This window comes from Sciurus carolinensis, chromosome 18 (assembly GCF_902686445.1).
Source record: "Sciurus carolinensis chromosome 18, mSciCar1.2, whole genome shotgun sequence".
Lineage (NCBI taxonomy): Eukaryota > Metazoa > Chordata > Mammalia > Rodentia > Sciuridae > Sciurus > Sciurus carolinensis.
The window spans coordinates 1,140,487-1,157,257 of NC_062230.1; the positions used below are offsets into that span (position 1 = coordinate 1,140,487).

The 16,771-nt window shown below is 56.8% G+C and overlaps 1 protein-coding gene across 7 annotated transcripts in view; it reads left to right on the forward strand.

The window, feature by feature from the left end:
- The window catches only part of Caln1 (calneuron 1), a 396,206-nt gene that overhangs the window by 190,877 nt on the left and 188,558 nt on the right, over nucleotides 1-16,771 (forward strand). For all 7 annotated transcript variants that reach the window (XM_047533188.1, XM_047533184.1, XM_047533186.1 and 4 more), the window contains exon 3: nucleotides 11,124-11,267. In XM_047533188.1, the coding sequence (XP_047389144.1) occupies nucleotides 11,124-11,267 (144 nt within the window). The remainder of the gene's footprint in view (nucleotides 1-11,123; nucleotides 11,268-16,771) is intronic.

Below are 16,771 nucleotides of genomic sequence, written 5' to 3' on the forward strand. Positions count from 1 at the left end.
GGCCCCGGCGCGACAGCAAGACCTGGGTTTCATGCCTCCAGCTTTCGGGTTGCTGCGGGTCTCGGAGAGGTTTGTTTTTGCAGGTGCCGATTATTCTCTGTGCTCTGGACATTGACTCGCACAGTGTGGAGTGAGAACTGAGTGGTACTGATGTGACCGTGATGTTCTCAGGGGCTCTGCTGCTCGTGGGCACACTGGACGCTCCTTCCCGCTGCCTGGCCCAGCCTCACCTCCTGTCTGGGCACTGGCCTCAGGTTCCCGGGAAGGTGCTCCTTGCTGCTGTGGGAACAGGCTGCTCTGGTGAGGAGACCAGGCCTCCCTCTGCTGCTGGGGAGTTTGCTGGACCCTGGGAGGTGACCCTCCATCTCAGGGCCAACCGTGGTGACCGGGTGCTGGCCTGGAGGGCAGGAGCCTCTGCAAACTCACCTGGGTTCTCGAGCTTGCAGGGGCCATGGGCTTGGGTCTTCCTTAGGGCCACTCATGGTCTGTGACCACCCTGCAGGCCTTTCCCAGGTGTATGATAGTGCCCCCTACCCTTGGGGGACATGTTCCCAGACCCCCAACAGATTCCTGTAACCACAGACAGCACCAAACCCTGTGTCCAGTGTTTCTTTCTGCACATTAAGAGGATGATAAAGTCTAACCCCACACCAGGCTCCGTAAGAGATTAACAGCAACGCTAATGGAATAGAGCAGTTACAACAGTGTGCTATAATCAAAGTCACTTACAACTTGTGAGTTGTTATTTCTGGAATTTTCCATGGGATGTTTTCAGACCCTGGTTGGCCGTGGTAACTGAACCTGCAGACAAGGGGGCCCTGCCGTATTCTGACCTGTCCGCCTTGCCTCGAAGCTGCTCCTGTGATTCTGGATCTTGAACTTCAGTTACTACAGCCCGAGGGAGAGCTGGGTGACAGGTGTGTCTCCTGGGCTAGGGGCCTTCACACTGACCATGGGTGGGGCGTGGAGGAGGGTGGGAAGGACCCGCCTTAGGGAGGAACCTCGGTGACCTGTATCATGTGCCTCCAGAGTCAACGTCTCTGCCTCTGGGCACGGTGATCCCATTATCAGGGAATCATCCCACGGAAGCGAATGTCAAAATAATCGAGTAGTCATGTATTTTGTGTTTCGTGCGATGCTGGGGGTGGATCCCAGGTCCTCACATGTGCCGTGCTGGCCTCTACCCCTGAGCCGTATCCCCAGCCCACACGACCGTTTATGTGCAAAGATTTCCACTGCAGCCTTGTTGAAAATTGGAGATGATCTAAGTGCCCCACACTGAGTTTGGAGAAGTCGATTTTGCTATAGCCAATTGGAATCTTGAAATACCAATAATGTGGAAGACTGAAATGAAAGTGTAAAAAAATATAAAGTGATACTGAGTGCATGACTCCTAATTTAATGAAGAACGTGTATCAGTAAGCTCGGAATCAGTGCCCCACTATGCCAGCAGTGGTTAGGGCCACCTGGTGAGTCGTGGGTGACTTTTTTCTTTATGTATTTGGGGGGCTTTGTTTTGGTGCGGGTGCTGGGGACTGAACCCAGGGCCTCGTGCATGCCAGGCAAGAGCCAGAGCCACAGGTGTAACTTGGAAATTGCAGCGAGTCTGTGCTGGCCGTCTGAGAGGCCTGCGCCCGGCTTGCCTTGCAGGGTGCAGAGGTCGCTGTCCCAGCGGAGGGGACCCCCGCCACCATGACCGAGCAGCCCTGCCTCCCTGGACCCTTCCTCTCTCTACTTCGCATCTGCCCGGGGGGTTCTGTGTTCACAGTGAGGCTCCTTCTCTTTCACGTTCACATCTAATCTGAGCACCTCTGTCAGCCCTGTGGGGACTTTCAGACGTCACTGGCCAGGGCGGGCTTTCCTTGGGGGACATTTGACCCTCTCTGGCCAGGGCGGGCTTTCCTTGGGGGACATTTGGTCCTCTCCGGCCAGGGCGGGCTTTCCTTGGGGGACATTTGGCCCTCTCTGGCCAGGGCGGGCTTTCCTTGGGGACTTTAGGCCCTCTCCGGCCAGGGTGGGCTTTCCTTGGGGGACATTTGGTCCTCTCCGGCCAGGGTGGGCTTTCCTTGGGGGACATTTGGTCCTCTCCGGCCAGGGCGGGCTTTCCTTGGGGGACATTTGGCCCTCTCCGGCCAGGGCGGGCTTTCCTTGGGGGACATTTGGCCCTCTCCGGCCAGGGCGGGCTTTCCTTGGGGGACATTTGGTCCTCTCCGGCCAGGGCGGGCTTTCCTTGGGGGACATTTGGCCCTCTCTGGCCAGGGTGGGCTTTCCTTGGGGGACATTTGGCCCTCTCTGGCCAGGGTGGGCTTTCCTTGGGGGACATTTGGCCCTCTCTGGCCAGGGCGGGCTTTCCTTGGGGACTTTAGGCCCTCTCCGGCCAGGGCGGGCTTTCCTTGGGGGACATTTGGCCCTCTCCGGCCAGGGCGGGCTTTCCTTTTGGGGTCCTTAGGCCCTCTCCGGCCAGGGCGGGCTTTCCTTGGGGACTTTAGGCCCTCTCCGGCCAGGGCGGGCTTTCCTCGTCAGTCTTGGTTCTGATTTGCCTTGTTCTTTTACTGCTGGTGAATTTTCCACTAGCCACGGCCTACAGCGTGCAAAGTCAATTCAGTGTGTCCGTCAGGGTGTAAAATCTGGGGGCAGAAGGACTCTCCACTTCTAAACCTCAGAAGTGCCCCTGGCCTCCTCACTGTCCCTGCCACCCAATTTATGAAAGAAATGCTGACTTCTCAGGACCTGAGAAGCTTCATCTTTGCGCGTGTAATCTCACCTCCTAATAAGAAGGTGACGGTGTTCGTCAGGCAGGGAGGGAGTTGGTCTTCCACACACACAGGCATGGCTGTGGCCTTGAGATGGTGGGAGAGCCAGGAGCCTGGGGACCCTGGCACACACAACAGCCTCCTGTTGCTGGCCCCCCAGCCTCGAGCCCAGGCCTGGGAGCCTCTTTCCAGCACCTCTGCCTCTTGACCGCTCCCAGGGTCAACAGTGACTTGCCCTTTGGCAAGAGGGCGGTGGGCCAAGGTGAGCCTGGGGCCCCAGAATCTGGGGAATATGCAGATCTGCAGGAACCCTGTTCAGTCCTGGGTCTTAACCTCAGCTCAAGCGCGGTGAGCCCACAGGACAGTACTGCAGTCAGGATCCCAGGGAGGGACACCACTGTGGCCAGCCTGTCCCCTGCAGGGGGCTCTGACCGGGTCTCCGGTACCCCTCGGTCCCCTCCGCCCTGGCCCCTTTCTCTGCACGGCGTCCTCGGCCCCTGGGCTCCTGGAGGCTCCTCCTCTTCCCCAGAGTTTTCTTCCTCATTTTTCTCTCCCTCAACTCCTGTGTCTTCCCCCCTCAGGGGACACGTTACGTCTTTAAGCCTCCTAAAGTCCTTTGTGGAACAAGAGTCCTCTTAAGCAGACAGATGCAGGACGGGCCTGGGGACAGAGGTCCTGGGGGGTGGGCCTTGCGGCTCTGCAGCCTTCCTCTGGCATCCTGGCCTGCGCAGGGCAGGCTCGGGCTGCCTCACCCCTGCAGGGAGCGGGCTCCTCAAATCCTGCTCAGAGGGCGCCAGGAAGACAAAGCAAGGCCAGAGAGGAGGTCACGCGACCCCGTGGGCCTGTGGCCCCGCGGGCCAGGCAGGAGCTGCCCAGCCTCTCTTCCCAGCACACCGCCTCCTGGGCCCTGCCCCACACGCTCCCCACGCCCTCCCTGGGCTGCATTTCCCAAATGATGCGCACTGTGGTTACACTGGCGCTCTGCTCTCTGGGCCCCAAGTGGCTCTCCACACCGCGTCCATCCGTGTCCCCTCCAATGACATTCTCCACACCACCAGCCTGCAGACCGGCCAGGCATTTCCAGCCGCTTGCGGGCAGTGACCACCCTGGACCTGTGCTCAGGCCTTTGTACTCAGAGTGGCCCCAACCCTGTTCCCTTCCCTCCGCGGAGCCTGTGCTTCCTTCTGAATCCTCCCCGTTAATGTCACCATGCCTCCCATCTCACGAGCCAGAAACTCTGGGGTTGTCTTCAGACCCTCTCCCCCACACCTGGACCCCTGAGCCTGCTCTGAGCTTGTCTGCACCATCTCTGAGGGGTCTCCTTCCCACAGGCGCTCTGCTAGGGCGAGGGCTTCCTTCCCACAGGTGCTCTGCTAGGGCGAGGGCTCGGCTCCAGGCTCAGCCTCCTCCCCCATCTCCTGTCACCCCAGGATGACACCCTGATGCTAGAGCTCTTGGTTTAAAAAGCTGATCATTCTCCTCCCCTTCCTCCCTCCTCCTCCCTCTCTTCCCTCCTCCCCCTCCTCCCTCCTCCCTCCTCCCTCTTCCCCTCCTCCTCCTTTTTCTTCTTCTTCTTCTTATTAAAATCACTGAGGACTCCCTGTGGCCTACATCAAGGGTCACAAACCTCAACTAGGACAGAACAGAGTGCAAATACTCTCGTCTCTATGGACCGAGTTTGTGTGGCCCGTGTTCCTGTCCACCTATGTGTAACACCAGGCGTTAGAAGCAGCGATTGAACGCACCCAGGCCAGCGTTCCAGTGAGACTGTTGATAAGTGAGGTGGGCACAGACCAGCCTTGTCAGCAGTGGGCAGACTGGAGCCCGAGGCTGCAGAGGCCCCGCCGTGCGGCCTTCATCCAGTCTGTACCCTGATGGGGCAGCATCCCCGTTTCTGCACCCGCCTCAGAGAGCTTCCGAGGCGTGGCCTCGTCCCAGCTGGTTCTCTGCACTCTGCCTCCTTGGTGTTAAGACTCCAGGGCTTGGAGGGACCTCCTGTAGCCCTCCTGGCCAGGGTCCCTCGGTGGCACGGACTCTCGTGGGATTTTGCACAGACGTATATTATTGCATCTGTCATCCTTGCTTAGGAATATCTGGTCACCCCTCTGTCTCCAACTAGTACACTGGGTTCTCGCAGCCTGGAAGTTCTTTTGCTAGCTATCCTAGCACAGCCTCTGGCCCACAATAAGAGTAAACAGCAGCTGTTTGTAGACTAATCGATTGTGTTAACCATCTTCAGATATTCTTCTTTTTTGGCCTTTCTTAAAGAAGGTAGAAACCTTCCGCATTCCTCGTACCATTGGCTCAGTCCCCACCCGATACGTGGCTCCCTCTGCATAGAGACCTGGGGGTGTCTCCTGCCCTCTGGCACCTCTGCGCTGGTTTAGTAACGCCTTGCCAGCCTCGCTGAGCTGCGGGTCTCCACGTCCACATGTTCCCGGTGACGTGTGTCAGCAGAAGGGGGCTCCTTGTTAATCGCGCCCTCACTCGATGGAGCACGGAAAAATCGCTGCTCTTCATCACTGATTGAGCCCTGTAAGTGTCAGCTGATGCTTCAAAGCCAGGACGCTGGCCAGCTGATGTGACAGGCTGCTGTCGGACCTCATCCCTTGCCTGAGAAGTGGGTCTGTCTTCTCTAAGGCAGGGCCCTCGTCACTGTGCCTGCCTGAATGGGCTGACTCCTCAGGAAGGCTCACGGAGTGGAGGCCGGTGTCTCAGGAGGCAGAGTGTGAGTGGAGGGTGGGGGTGTGTTTTAAGAAAAAAGGGGCGATTGGCAAAGTGGGAGGAAGCCCATCCCCTGGACTCTGTCTGGAGCAGGACATTTGCCATCGGGCCTTGCTGGCCTCAGGACCACGCACGTCCCTCCAGGAGGAGAGGCCCAGCTCCCGTGGGAATGCAGACTTCCATTCTGGACAGTTCCACAAGCAGAGACTGGATTCCTTCTGAAGATGCCCTTCCCGTGTCTCTTCTGTACTCTAAGCAGGGACAGTTGGGTTGGCCTGTCCCCATGACAGGCCTCCCTGGTTCATGGGTGCCTTGGGGGTGGCAGGGGGGCCCTCCTACTGCCCACCGTGTTGTGTGAGGCTGAGAAGCAAAATGGAGTGAAAGACCAGAAGCATCGCTTGCTCACGAGACTCGGAAGCACCCGGGACCCAGGTCTATGGGGACAAATCCCAGTGGAAAACCCACGATGTTGCCGGCCCCCTTCTACAAGCGGCATCTGTGGCCCCTCTTTCCAATGAGGGAGGGCGGCCAGGCCCACTTGTCTGCCAGCCGTGCGCCTGGGCCCCAGGCAGACGGTCCCGCTTGCTCCGCTGTCTCCACTGGTTTTATGGGCTTCGTTCTCACACCCTGTACTGCTATTAAAATAAAACGAGGCGTGCGTCACGTGTCTCCCCGACCGCGAGACTCATTTCCTTCCAAGCAAGCCTCTGGTCGCCTGGGTTTTCCTTACCCGGAAAGATGGAATCTCCAGAGCTTCCCGCTGCAGACTTCCCATTTCATGCCCTGTGTCCTGCCTTCTCTGCTATTTTGAAAGGAAAAGGAGTCAGTGCCCGCTTCTGCTCTCTCCACCTGGGAACCAGCAGCAGCTACTCTGCACAGACCGCGGGCGGCTTTGACCTACTTACCTGCCGGCCACGGGGGAGAGGACTGGCTGATAGACGTCTGCTCCATCCCACGCTGGGCTGCAGGGCAGGCTGGGCATTTCTGCAGACCAGGCAAATGGGAATTCAAAGCCTCAGAGGAACAGGGCCCTCCCAGTGGGCAGTCCTGGGTGACCCCCACCACACCCCAGTTCTTGATGTGCCTGATCCTCTAGCCCAAGGGGGAGGCCAGACTGGCAGCAGCGCAGATGGCTGGGTGGGCGCAGGAGGCGCAGCAGCCAGCGTCCTCACTTCCAGATCGCTCTCAGTGCCCCCAGGCCCCTCCGGGGTGTCCAGTGTGAGGATGTGAGCTGGACATCACATGGGATGTATGGGGAGACCTCAGGAACAGGACTGGGCCCTAGCAACACAAGGGAACCATCCCGTAGGGTGACGTCAGCTGCTCAGAGTGTGCAGGATGGATGTGGAGATGATGTCCTGGAAGGAGCCGTCCAGAGAAGGAAGGGCAGTTTCTCCTGTTGTGTGGCCTGTCCGGCCCCAAGAGACTGGAAGGAGCTCACACCCAACCCATTCTTCAGATGGGGAAGTTGAGGTTGAGGGGAAGCCTGCCCAGGTCCCTGGGCAGAGCGGAGACCCACAGCCGTGTGGCCCTTCAGGAGACCCTGCCTCTGGGCACCGCCTTCCCAGGGGCCAGGGTCTGGGCTCCGCCTGCACAGCTGTGGTGTCCCCACCCCGAGTACTTGTGCCTGCTCTCCTGAGAACACCTGGGCCTGTGTGGAAAGGATGTGCCCGCTCTGGGTCCTCTTGGGCATGACCGTTGAGGGAAGGCTTTCAAACACAGACACACTTCTCGATTCAGGATTTGAACTGGAGGGGAAAATGCATTCTATCGTGAAAGGAAGGGTGGTGTTTTGAAAAGCAGATCAACAGCGTATGTTAGAGAACAGTTTCCTGTTCTTCTTTTGAGCACTTTAACTGTGTCTGCAGATCCACAGAAAGGAGGCTGGTAGGACTTAGAGGACTCTTGCAGCCAACCCGGCTCATTTTACACATGAGCAACTGGGGCCTCCGGGTTTGGCTGCAGACTTAATTAGCTACTGCGTCTGGCCAGAAGCCCCGGTCCCAGCTCACAGGCTGGTCTTCTCTCTGCAGGAGCCCAGTTTTTTACAGAAAGCGTTCAGCATGCTGAATTAGTATTGGTAATTGATAACAAATTGACTCTGCTCCTTATCTCCTCTGACTTCTCTGTTACACAGCGGTCTGTCTAGCGCCTCTGCTGGGGGTGGGTGGGGAGCATACACAGATGTTCCTGAGACACACGAGGTGCTCGTAGCCAGAGGAGAGCCTCGGTCTCTGTGCAGCCTGGGTTTGTAGAAGGGTCGTGTGAACGGAGCGAATATAAGGTGGCTGTCCTGAGCAAAGGCATTTTGTGGAGCCCTGGCCCTTGACGTGGTCCTGAAGAGTGGATACGATTTTGGCAAAGAAAGAGGCAGGGAAGTCGCGTCAGGCAGGAACTGGGTGGAATAGTATAGTCATCTCAGAAAAGGCCCCCAAGGACAGCAGGGCCCACTCCCTGGAATTTGTAAACGTTATAGTAGATGACGGTCTTTCAAGACGTGTTTAAGTCAAGGATTTTGAGATGGGGAGGTTATCCTGGGTCATGTGGGTGGTCCCCGTATCAGCTTTGCGGTGCTGTGACCAAAGTTCCTGACAGAATGACTTAGAGAAGGGAAAGTAACTTGGGGTTCACGGTTTCAGAGGCCAGTCTATGGTTGGCCCACTCCCTTGCTCTGGGCTGAGGCGAGGCAGAATGTCGTGGTGGGAGGGTGGGGTGGAGGGAGAAGAGGGAGGGAGGAAGAGCAAGGGACGAGGGACAGAGTGCCCACCACGGCGCCGACCCGCTGCCTCCAGCCACAGCCTCCCTGCGGGAGTTCCAGGTTCAGTGGATCGACCCCTGAGAGGCCTCGGCTCCCACGACCCAATCATCTCCCCTCTGAACCTTGCAGCGTTGTCTCACGTGAGCTCCTGGGACACCGCCTATCCCAACCGTTACAGTCCCTAAATGCGAACGTCCCTGTAAGAGCAGTCAGGGGAGACTTGGAGCCGAAGAGGGAGGCAGCACGGGAGTGCTGTGGCCACAGCCAGGCACCGCTGGTGGCCGCCGGGGCTGGAAGAGCGAAGGATGGTCCCCCGGGAACTGATCCCTGTTGTGTTAACCCACGAGTCCGTGGTAGTGGCTTGAGACAGAGCCTGTTCGGGAAAGGGCGTGCCAGGAGGAGTCAGCAAGTGGGTCAGGGACATGCGCCTGTGTGGCCTGAGGAGGGACAGCGAGCTGCCCACGCCTCTGGCCACCATGGCTGGAGCGCCGGGAGAGCAGGAGGGCTGCCCATGCCCATGGATCATTTTCACTTCTCTGTGTCACTTAATGCAGTGCTCCTCGTGTGACAGGTACTCAGCGCTCCTCGTGTGATACTCAGTGCTTCTTGTGTGACAGGTACTCAGCGCTCCTCATGTGACAGGTACTCAGCGCTCCTCATGTGATAGATACTGAGTGCTCCTCATGTGACAGGTGCTTAGTGCTCCTCATGTGATAGATACTGAGTGCTCCTCATGTGACAGGTGCTTAGTGCTCCTCATGTGATAGATACTGAGTGCTCCTCATGTGACAGGTGCTTAGTGCTCCTCATGTGATAGATACTGAGTGCTCCTCATGTGACAGGTGCTTAGTGCTCCTCATGTGATAGATACTCAGCGCTCCTTGTGTGACAGGTACTCACGCTCCTCATGTGACATGTACTCAGCGCTCCTCATGTGATAGATACTCAGCGCTGTGTGTGTGACAGGTACTCAGTGCTCCTGGTGTGGGGTACTCAGCGCTCCTCATGTGATAGATACTCAGTGCTCCTCATGTGATAGATACTCAGTGCTCCTCATGTGACAGGTACTCAGCGCTCCTCAAATGACAGGTACTCAGTGCTCCTCGTGTGACAGGTACTCAGTGCTCCTCATGTGATAGATACTCAGCGCTGCTTGTGTGACAGGTACTCAGCACTCCTCGTGTGACAGGTACTCAGCGCTGCTCGTGTGACAGGTACTCAGTGCTCCTCATGTGATAGATACTCAGCGCTGCTTGTGTGACAGGTACTCAGCACTCCTCGTGTGACAGGTACTCAGCGCTCCTCAAGTGACAGGTACTCAGTGCTCCTCATGTGATAGGTACTCAGTGCTCTTCCTGTGACAGGTACTCAGTGCTCCTCGTGTGACAGGTACTCAGCGCTCTTCGTGTGACAGGTACTCAGTGCTCCTCGTGTGACAGGTACTCAGTGCTCCTCATGTGATAGATACTCAGCGCTGCTTGTGTGACAGGTACTCAGCACTCCTCATGTGACAGGTACTCAGCACTGCTCATGTGACAGGTACTCAGTGCTCCTCAAGTGACAGGTACTCAGTGCTCCTCGTGTGATAGGTACTCAGTGCTCTTCCTGTGACAGGTACTCAGTGCTCCTTGTGTGACAGGTACTCAGCGCTCTTCGTGTGACAGGTACTCAGTGCTCCTCGTGTGACAGGTACTCAGTGTTCCTTGTGTGATAGGTACTCAGTGCTCCTTGTGTGACAGGTACTCAGTGTTCCTCGTGTGATGGGTACTCAGTGCTCCTTGTGTGATAGGACTCAGTGCGCCTCATGTGATAGATACTCAGCGCTGCTTGTGTGACAGGTACTCAGTGCTCCTCATGTGACAGGTACTCAGTGCTCCTCGTGTGATAGGACTCAGTGCTCCTTGTGTGACAGGTACTCAGTTCTCCTCGTGTGACAGGTACTCACTTCTCCTCGTGTGACAGGTACTCAGTGCTCCTCGTGTGATGGTACTCAGTGCTCCTTGTGTGATAGGACTCAGTACCCATGACAGCCTGGCAGATGCTGGTCGCCGCCACGCCTGGGCTTACAGAGGGTTCATGGCGACCTCTGGAGCCTGCGCCAGGTCTGGGGTACCCAGATGCCATGGAAGATGCGCTTGCCTTCTGAGATCTCAGATTCCCCGGGTCGGACCCCGCAGGGCTGCTCTGTCCTAGGACATGCTCAGCCCCCCGGACGCTGGGGGAAGTCGGCAGTGGAATTGAGAGCGCCTCTGGTTGGGGTAAAAGGCGGGGAGCTCCCCTGCTGAGGGAGAGGGTCCTCACTGATCGCAGAGCAAGTTCTCTGCCAGGCCCTGGGGAGAGTGATTAAAGATGCCGTCCGAGCCTTCACGACACTCGTATCGATTTGAGGTGGTTTATAGCTGTAAAACAACTGTAAATTAGAGGAGCGAAGGGGAAGCAGCCGGTCTTAACTCCTGCCCTCCCCGGAGGCTGGCCAGCTTTCTGCGGGCCCCTGGAGCAGCGGGGACCTGTAGTATGTCTGCGAGGGGAACTCAGTCTCCCTTCCCCGGGGGTGGGGTGGAGGAACCAGTCCTTTCCTGGTAGCCGAAGCATGACCCTCAGCCTTGCTCAGGAGGGTCCCTGGGTGGCCGGTCTTCAGTGGGGACCTCAGTCTGTGCCCCGCTGTGTTCTGGACGCCGGGCCCCTGCCTCTTTCTCCTCCTGTCCCTCCGTGTCTCCCCTTCCTTCCCTTTCTCTGCGGTTTCCGCTGGCTTTCTTTCTCTGCTCTCCTCTCGTCTGACTGGGGCCTCAGTGGATCACCATTCCTAAGAGCCAGGCCTTACCCAGAGAGTCCTGGCTCCTGCGCTGACCCCGCCGTGTGACCTCGGCCTTCCTCTGCTTTCCTTGTAGAAATCCGAGAGGCCTTCCGAGTTCTGGACCGGGATGGGAATGGCTTCATCTCCAAGCAGGAGCTGGGCATGGCCATGCGCTCTCTGGGGTACATGCCGAGCGAGGTGGAGCTGGCCATCATCATGCAGCGCCTGGACATGGACGGTAAGGCCGCGGGCAGCACCTCGCCTGGACAGGCGCCCTCTCCTCAGCAGGCCACGGGCTCCCGAGGCCTTGTAGCTGGGGCCAGAGACTCGGGTCGTGTCTGGGTTTATGGCCGAGGAATGGGAACTCAGGCTAGGTCACGGCCTCCACCAGCGCCCACGGAGCTCTGGGCCGCAGGGTGGTCCCGGCTGCTGCAGGAGCCTGAGGAAGGAGCTGTTCGAGCCCTTTTCCTTCCCTCTCTTTTCAAAAGCAGCTTTATTGAACTAGAATTCTCATCCCATGAAATCCACCCGTTGACAGCGCACAGTCCATGGGTTTAGTGAATTCACAGGTTTGTGCAGCTAATGCTGAAGTCAAGTCTAGAACATTCTGCTACCCCAGAAGGAACCCCGCACCGCCTCGCCGTGACCTCCCGAGCCCGCGCCCAGCCAGCCCAGCACCCACGCGTCTCCTCCCTGTCTCTGGGCCCTGCCTGGCCAGACCTGTGTGAATGGGAGTGTCCCGTGGTCATTGTGGCTGGCTGCTCTCGCGCGGCGCCATGTTTCCAGCTCACGCGTCCTGGCATGACCACTGCTCGCTTCTACTGATGGCCGAGTCATGTTCCAGCGTGTGGTGATAAAAGCTTCTTTTATGTCGTTGGACATGCGGGGTCTCTACATAGGACATCGCTGGGGAGGGTCTCTCAGGAAAACGCAGCTATCGTCCTGGGGAGAGCCAGGGGAGGCTTCCCGGAGGGAAGGGACCCTTCGGGGAGGACTCTGAGGAAGGGTAGTGGTGAGCCCACACGTGCCCTGGAGCCGGAGATGGGGTCTAGCTCTGCCTCAGTCTCCCTTCTGCTGAATGGGGAGTGTGAGTCTCCCGACGTCTCACAGGGTTGTGGGTTCGAGTGTGCACAGCTGTGTGGCAGGTCCCTGGGTCTGGACCTTGCTGCTTCGGGGGTGCCCGACTCCCCCTCCACAGGCAGCGTCCTTGTGAACCAGCCCTGGGCCAACCTCATTCTGGGTCCATGTGTCCAAGTCCCTACTAAGGTGGAAACAAATCCAAAAAGTAAAGCGGTGGAGGAGGATGTCCCAAATGTGACCGCTCTGGCCATCTTTAAGGTGCTTTCCCGCGCACAACCAGTGAAACGCCGCATCACATGCAGCCCCAAAAAAAGGACGTCATCCTCCACGTACGCACAATATGTCAAAGTACATTCTACCCTCGTGGGTGGCTAAACAGAACAAGTGAAAAAAGATGGATACAAAAACGGTGCCTCAGCCATTCTGTGTTAAGAATTTGTATCAAAGAAGTAGTCAGAAGTGTGGATCGAGCTTCCGTGTGTTTACTGCAACTTTGTTCATAACAGTGGCATATGAGATATGTTTAAGATGATAAAACAGCAGGCAAGTCAATTATGGGACATCTCTCGGACACAATATAGTTATTTTAAAATAATCAATGCTACTGAAAATTGTCACTGGCGAGTTGTCAGATGTGGGTGTGCGAGGACTTGTACACTGTTTGAAAATCACTATACACCCAAGAAAAACAATTCGGTTGCATCCATATCAAAATACCAATAGTCGTTATCTCTACATATAAAATTGTGGATCTACTAAGGTTTTCTTTTTGTTTTTCTCTATTTTCCTTAGTAGAGAACATTTAATAATAAACTTTTGTTGATTTTATGATAGAAAAAGTTGTTAAAAATAAGACAGTGACACACACACACACACACACACACACACACACACACACAAGGTTCCTTCTGGCCTGAAGTTTGGGACCTGTCCTGAACTGACCGTGAGCCTCCTGGCGGGTAGCTCCTGTCTCTGCGGAAGGTCCAGGAGGGGCCTTCTGTTGTGTCAACCCAACACTCCCTCCTCCTCTGAACACCAGCTTGGATCCCGACAAAGGGTCCAGAGTGGCGGGCTTTCAGTACCCTGGGGTAGAGCGTGAGGTGGGCCAGGTGACGGACACCGGAGGAGAGGGCCACCCCATCGCCTGGAGGAACAGATCTGGGCCAGGGTAGGGAGAGGTCAGCTTGCCTGCAGACTAGTGGCGAGAGGGTGGCTTTCTCCTGGTTTCTTGCTGGGCTTGTGGGGAGTGAGTGAGTGGAGACCAGTGCCAAACTCCAAGTGCAGCTGTGGACCTGCGTCTTGTGGCCATGGAGATGCCGTGTCAGGGTGTCCATCATGAGTCCCAACTCTGAGGGACTGTGTCTTCACAGCCCTGACGTGCCCTTGCTTGGTATTTTAGAGATGGTTCTGAAGAGCTGGAGCGAAGCCCATACTTTATAGCAAAACCTCCCTTCCATGGATTTCCACCGTCCTTTCAGAGATACGCTGCAGAAAGTTTCCTCCTTAGAACCGCAGACATCTTAACCCGCACCTCTGTTTATGGAACTCAGAAGGTTGTGGGCTTTTCCTCTTCTTCACCCAACGGCTGTAATAAAACCTTGTCAAATGACTACGTGCAAATGGGTTAATTAGCAGCTTTCCTAATAATGAGCTGGGCTACTGTGGAGAATCAGTGCTCTAAGATTTAAGGGTCTCCAGCCAAGTCCATTCCTGTTCTTTGTGCCATCTACAGCTGTAGTCCCCTCTCACCCTTGGCAGATAGTCCCAAGACCCCCAGTGGATGCCTGGAACCACGCATGATGCCAAACCCAGTGGATGCCGTGTGTTTCCCTCCACGTGGATACCCGCAATAAGGGTTAATTCATAAACTAGGAACAGTGAGAGATTAGCAACCATAATTAATGTAAAATAAGGGTTCCCAGAACACAAAGCCCTGCAGAGCATGACAGTTCATCTGATAACTAAGATGGCTACCAAGTGACGGGTGGGTAGCATATACCCTGTGGATACCCTGGACAAAAGGGCAATTCATATCCTGGGCAAGGTGGAGCAGGATAGTGTGGGGTTTTGTACTCCTCAGAACAGTAGTTTGAAACTTATTCACTGTTTCTGTAATTTTCCATTTAATATTATTTGACTGTGGTTGGACTTGGGTACCTGAAACTACAGGAAGTGAAATCATGGATATAGGGGCTGCTGTGCTCCCCCTCTGGACCCCAGCTCAGAGGGAACTTCTGCATCACCACAAACCCTCTAGTGTCGCGTGGAACCTCATGTGAGACTGTCTTCAAGGAGCTCATATGGTCACAGGTGAGGCTCCGTCTGGGATGCCGTGGGGGAAAGTTTTCAAGATTCACCGATTCATTGGCAACTTATCCTACTGAGCTGCTTGAAGGCAGAACTCGCAAGCCTCGTAGAGAATCTCGGTGAGCTCCTGCCACAAGGGCCCACGTCCTCTGCTGCTTCATAGTGACCCATCGGGTAAAGCTCATTCGCTTATCTTTAAAGCATGGCTACCTCTAGGTTTTGTTTTGGTGCCTGCAAAAGCTTTAGGACCCGGTCATGGAAATCACGGTGATACAAAGGCAGGAGGAGCCCGTGTGGTTCATTAAACGTGCAAGTGGAAGGAGAGCCACCTGCCGGAGGCGACTGAGGCAGTGCTGTGTGCCTGGTGCTGGGGTGTTTGGAAGCCATGCCAGCAAGGGACGCTTCTGGGGACCTGGCTCTGGACGCGAGTGGACGGACGGCTTCACGGCATCCTTCTCTTAATGGGTCCTTGGGAGCCGTTCTGTTAAAAAAATGGGATCTAATTATATCCTTCCTTCTCTGGTCCTGTGCAGAGATGCGGTCCTGCCTAATTAAGTCTCTTTTGGGGATGGAACATACGGAACGGCAGATATTTTTATGGGAATAGTGCCAAAAAAAAAAAAAAATAAGAGAGAGAGAGAGAGAGAGAAGAGAAAGGGTGAGAGGAAGCAGAAGGAAAGGTGTGTTTGAGGCGGGTCTCAGATTCTAAGCGTAAGACGACTGTGCCCCCCTCACAGACCCCACCATCCGGGAGGGCAGGGGAGGTGGCCACTCTGCTCCCTCCATCCCCGCTGGCCACGATTAGGGCAGCTCGGGTCCACACACCAGCCTTCTCTTTCTGGGGTCCCTACGGTTTGCCTGACGATGAGGTCATCCCTTGGGCGCGAGGCCCAGCTGAATTCAGCCTGCGCCTGTGTGCACTGCCAGGTCCACGCAGGAGGTTCTCATTAGGAGGCTCCTGGGGAGTGGGGTTCCTCGCTGGCGGCACACGTGAGAGCAGCTCCTTGGATTAGGGAGCTCGCCTGGGTTTCCCAGACAGGCCGGGCCAGACAGCTCCAGAGGGCGGGGAGGAAGGAGGCCCGAGGGTCTGGCATTACTTCCTGGCCTGCAGCCCGTTTCCCCTTGGTGGTGGGACTGTGTGTGTGTGTGTGTGTGTGTGTGTGCGCGCGCACCTGAATGCACATGCGTGCTGCGTGGGCCGAGCCACTCGGTCAAATACGCAGAAGCCCCAAGCGTCCACCGGATGCCCAGGCCTCCTCTTTGGCCCATGCTCCAGAGGTCCCTTGGGACTTGGAGTTCTGCACTCCTGGCGCTCCCTGCTCCATTCCTCTTTCGTGGTGACCAGGATTCACCTTTCCTGAAGGATCTCCAGCAGCTGTGACTCTGGAAGCCCCAGGCCCTGCTCCTGCTGGCTGGAGCCCTGGGCTCCCACTGCCTGTCAGGACCTGGCACCTCACCCATGCACCCTGAACCCATCCAGTGCCATCCGGTAGAATTGGAAACAGGGCTGCTCAGAACATCATCTCTGAATTCTGTGATAGAGGCATGTTGAGCACTGAGCCTGGGAGCCACTGTGGGCTCCCCCTGGCCCTTCACCCCCCTCCGCTCCACGTCCCCAAGCTGCTGCTGGGCCCAGCCTCCCGCGTTGTTCACTGGGGAGAAAGCTGGACCTTTGGCTGACTGCTGCATGCTCAGGGGTCACCTGGAGTGAGTCCAGCTAGCCTGCGACCCAGGAGATACCTCCTCGCCCGGGGCCTTTGCACCTGCTGTACCGGCATCCCTGGTGCGGTCCTCTCCTCTGGCGAGCAACGGTCACCTCCCTGCACCCAGCTACACAGGTGCCTCTTGGAATAGGCATGGACTGGCCCTCCTCAGAGAGGCCACATCTCATTCCATCCTAAACGGGGGCATTCTGAAATCTGTTCTCATGGCTCAACACGTGGTTGTGTCTTTAGGTCCTCCCCCCGGTGGAGAATCTGACGGCTGGGCTCTGTGGAAGACACCAGGGGGCCATGTCGTCGCCCTTCCAGTGGCCCGCCCACTAGAAGCACTCCCTTTGCTGCTGAGTGGTGTCACATGACCTGTCTTCCCTCACACGACCTCGTGAACCGCGGTGGGTGCTCACCTCCCGGGGGGGTCGCGCGCTGGAGCTACGTGGTATGCTCTGTCGTCCCCGAGGTCACGGAGCTTCGTCTCCAAATCCAGGTGTCGATGGTATTTAGAGGGGGGACGTTTGGGATGACTGGGTCCCGGGAGCTCTGCCCTCATGAGGGGGTCCATCCACGTGCCAGTCGATGGGCTGTCGAGAGCAGTTTTGTCGAAGCAGTGAGCTCACTTCCTCTGTCCCCACGGGTG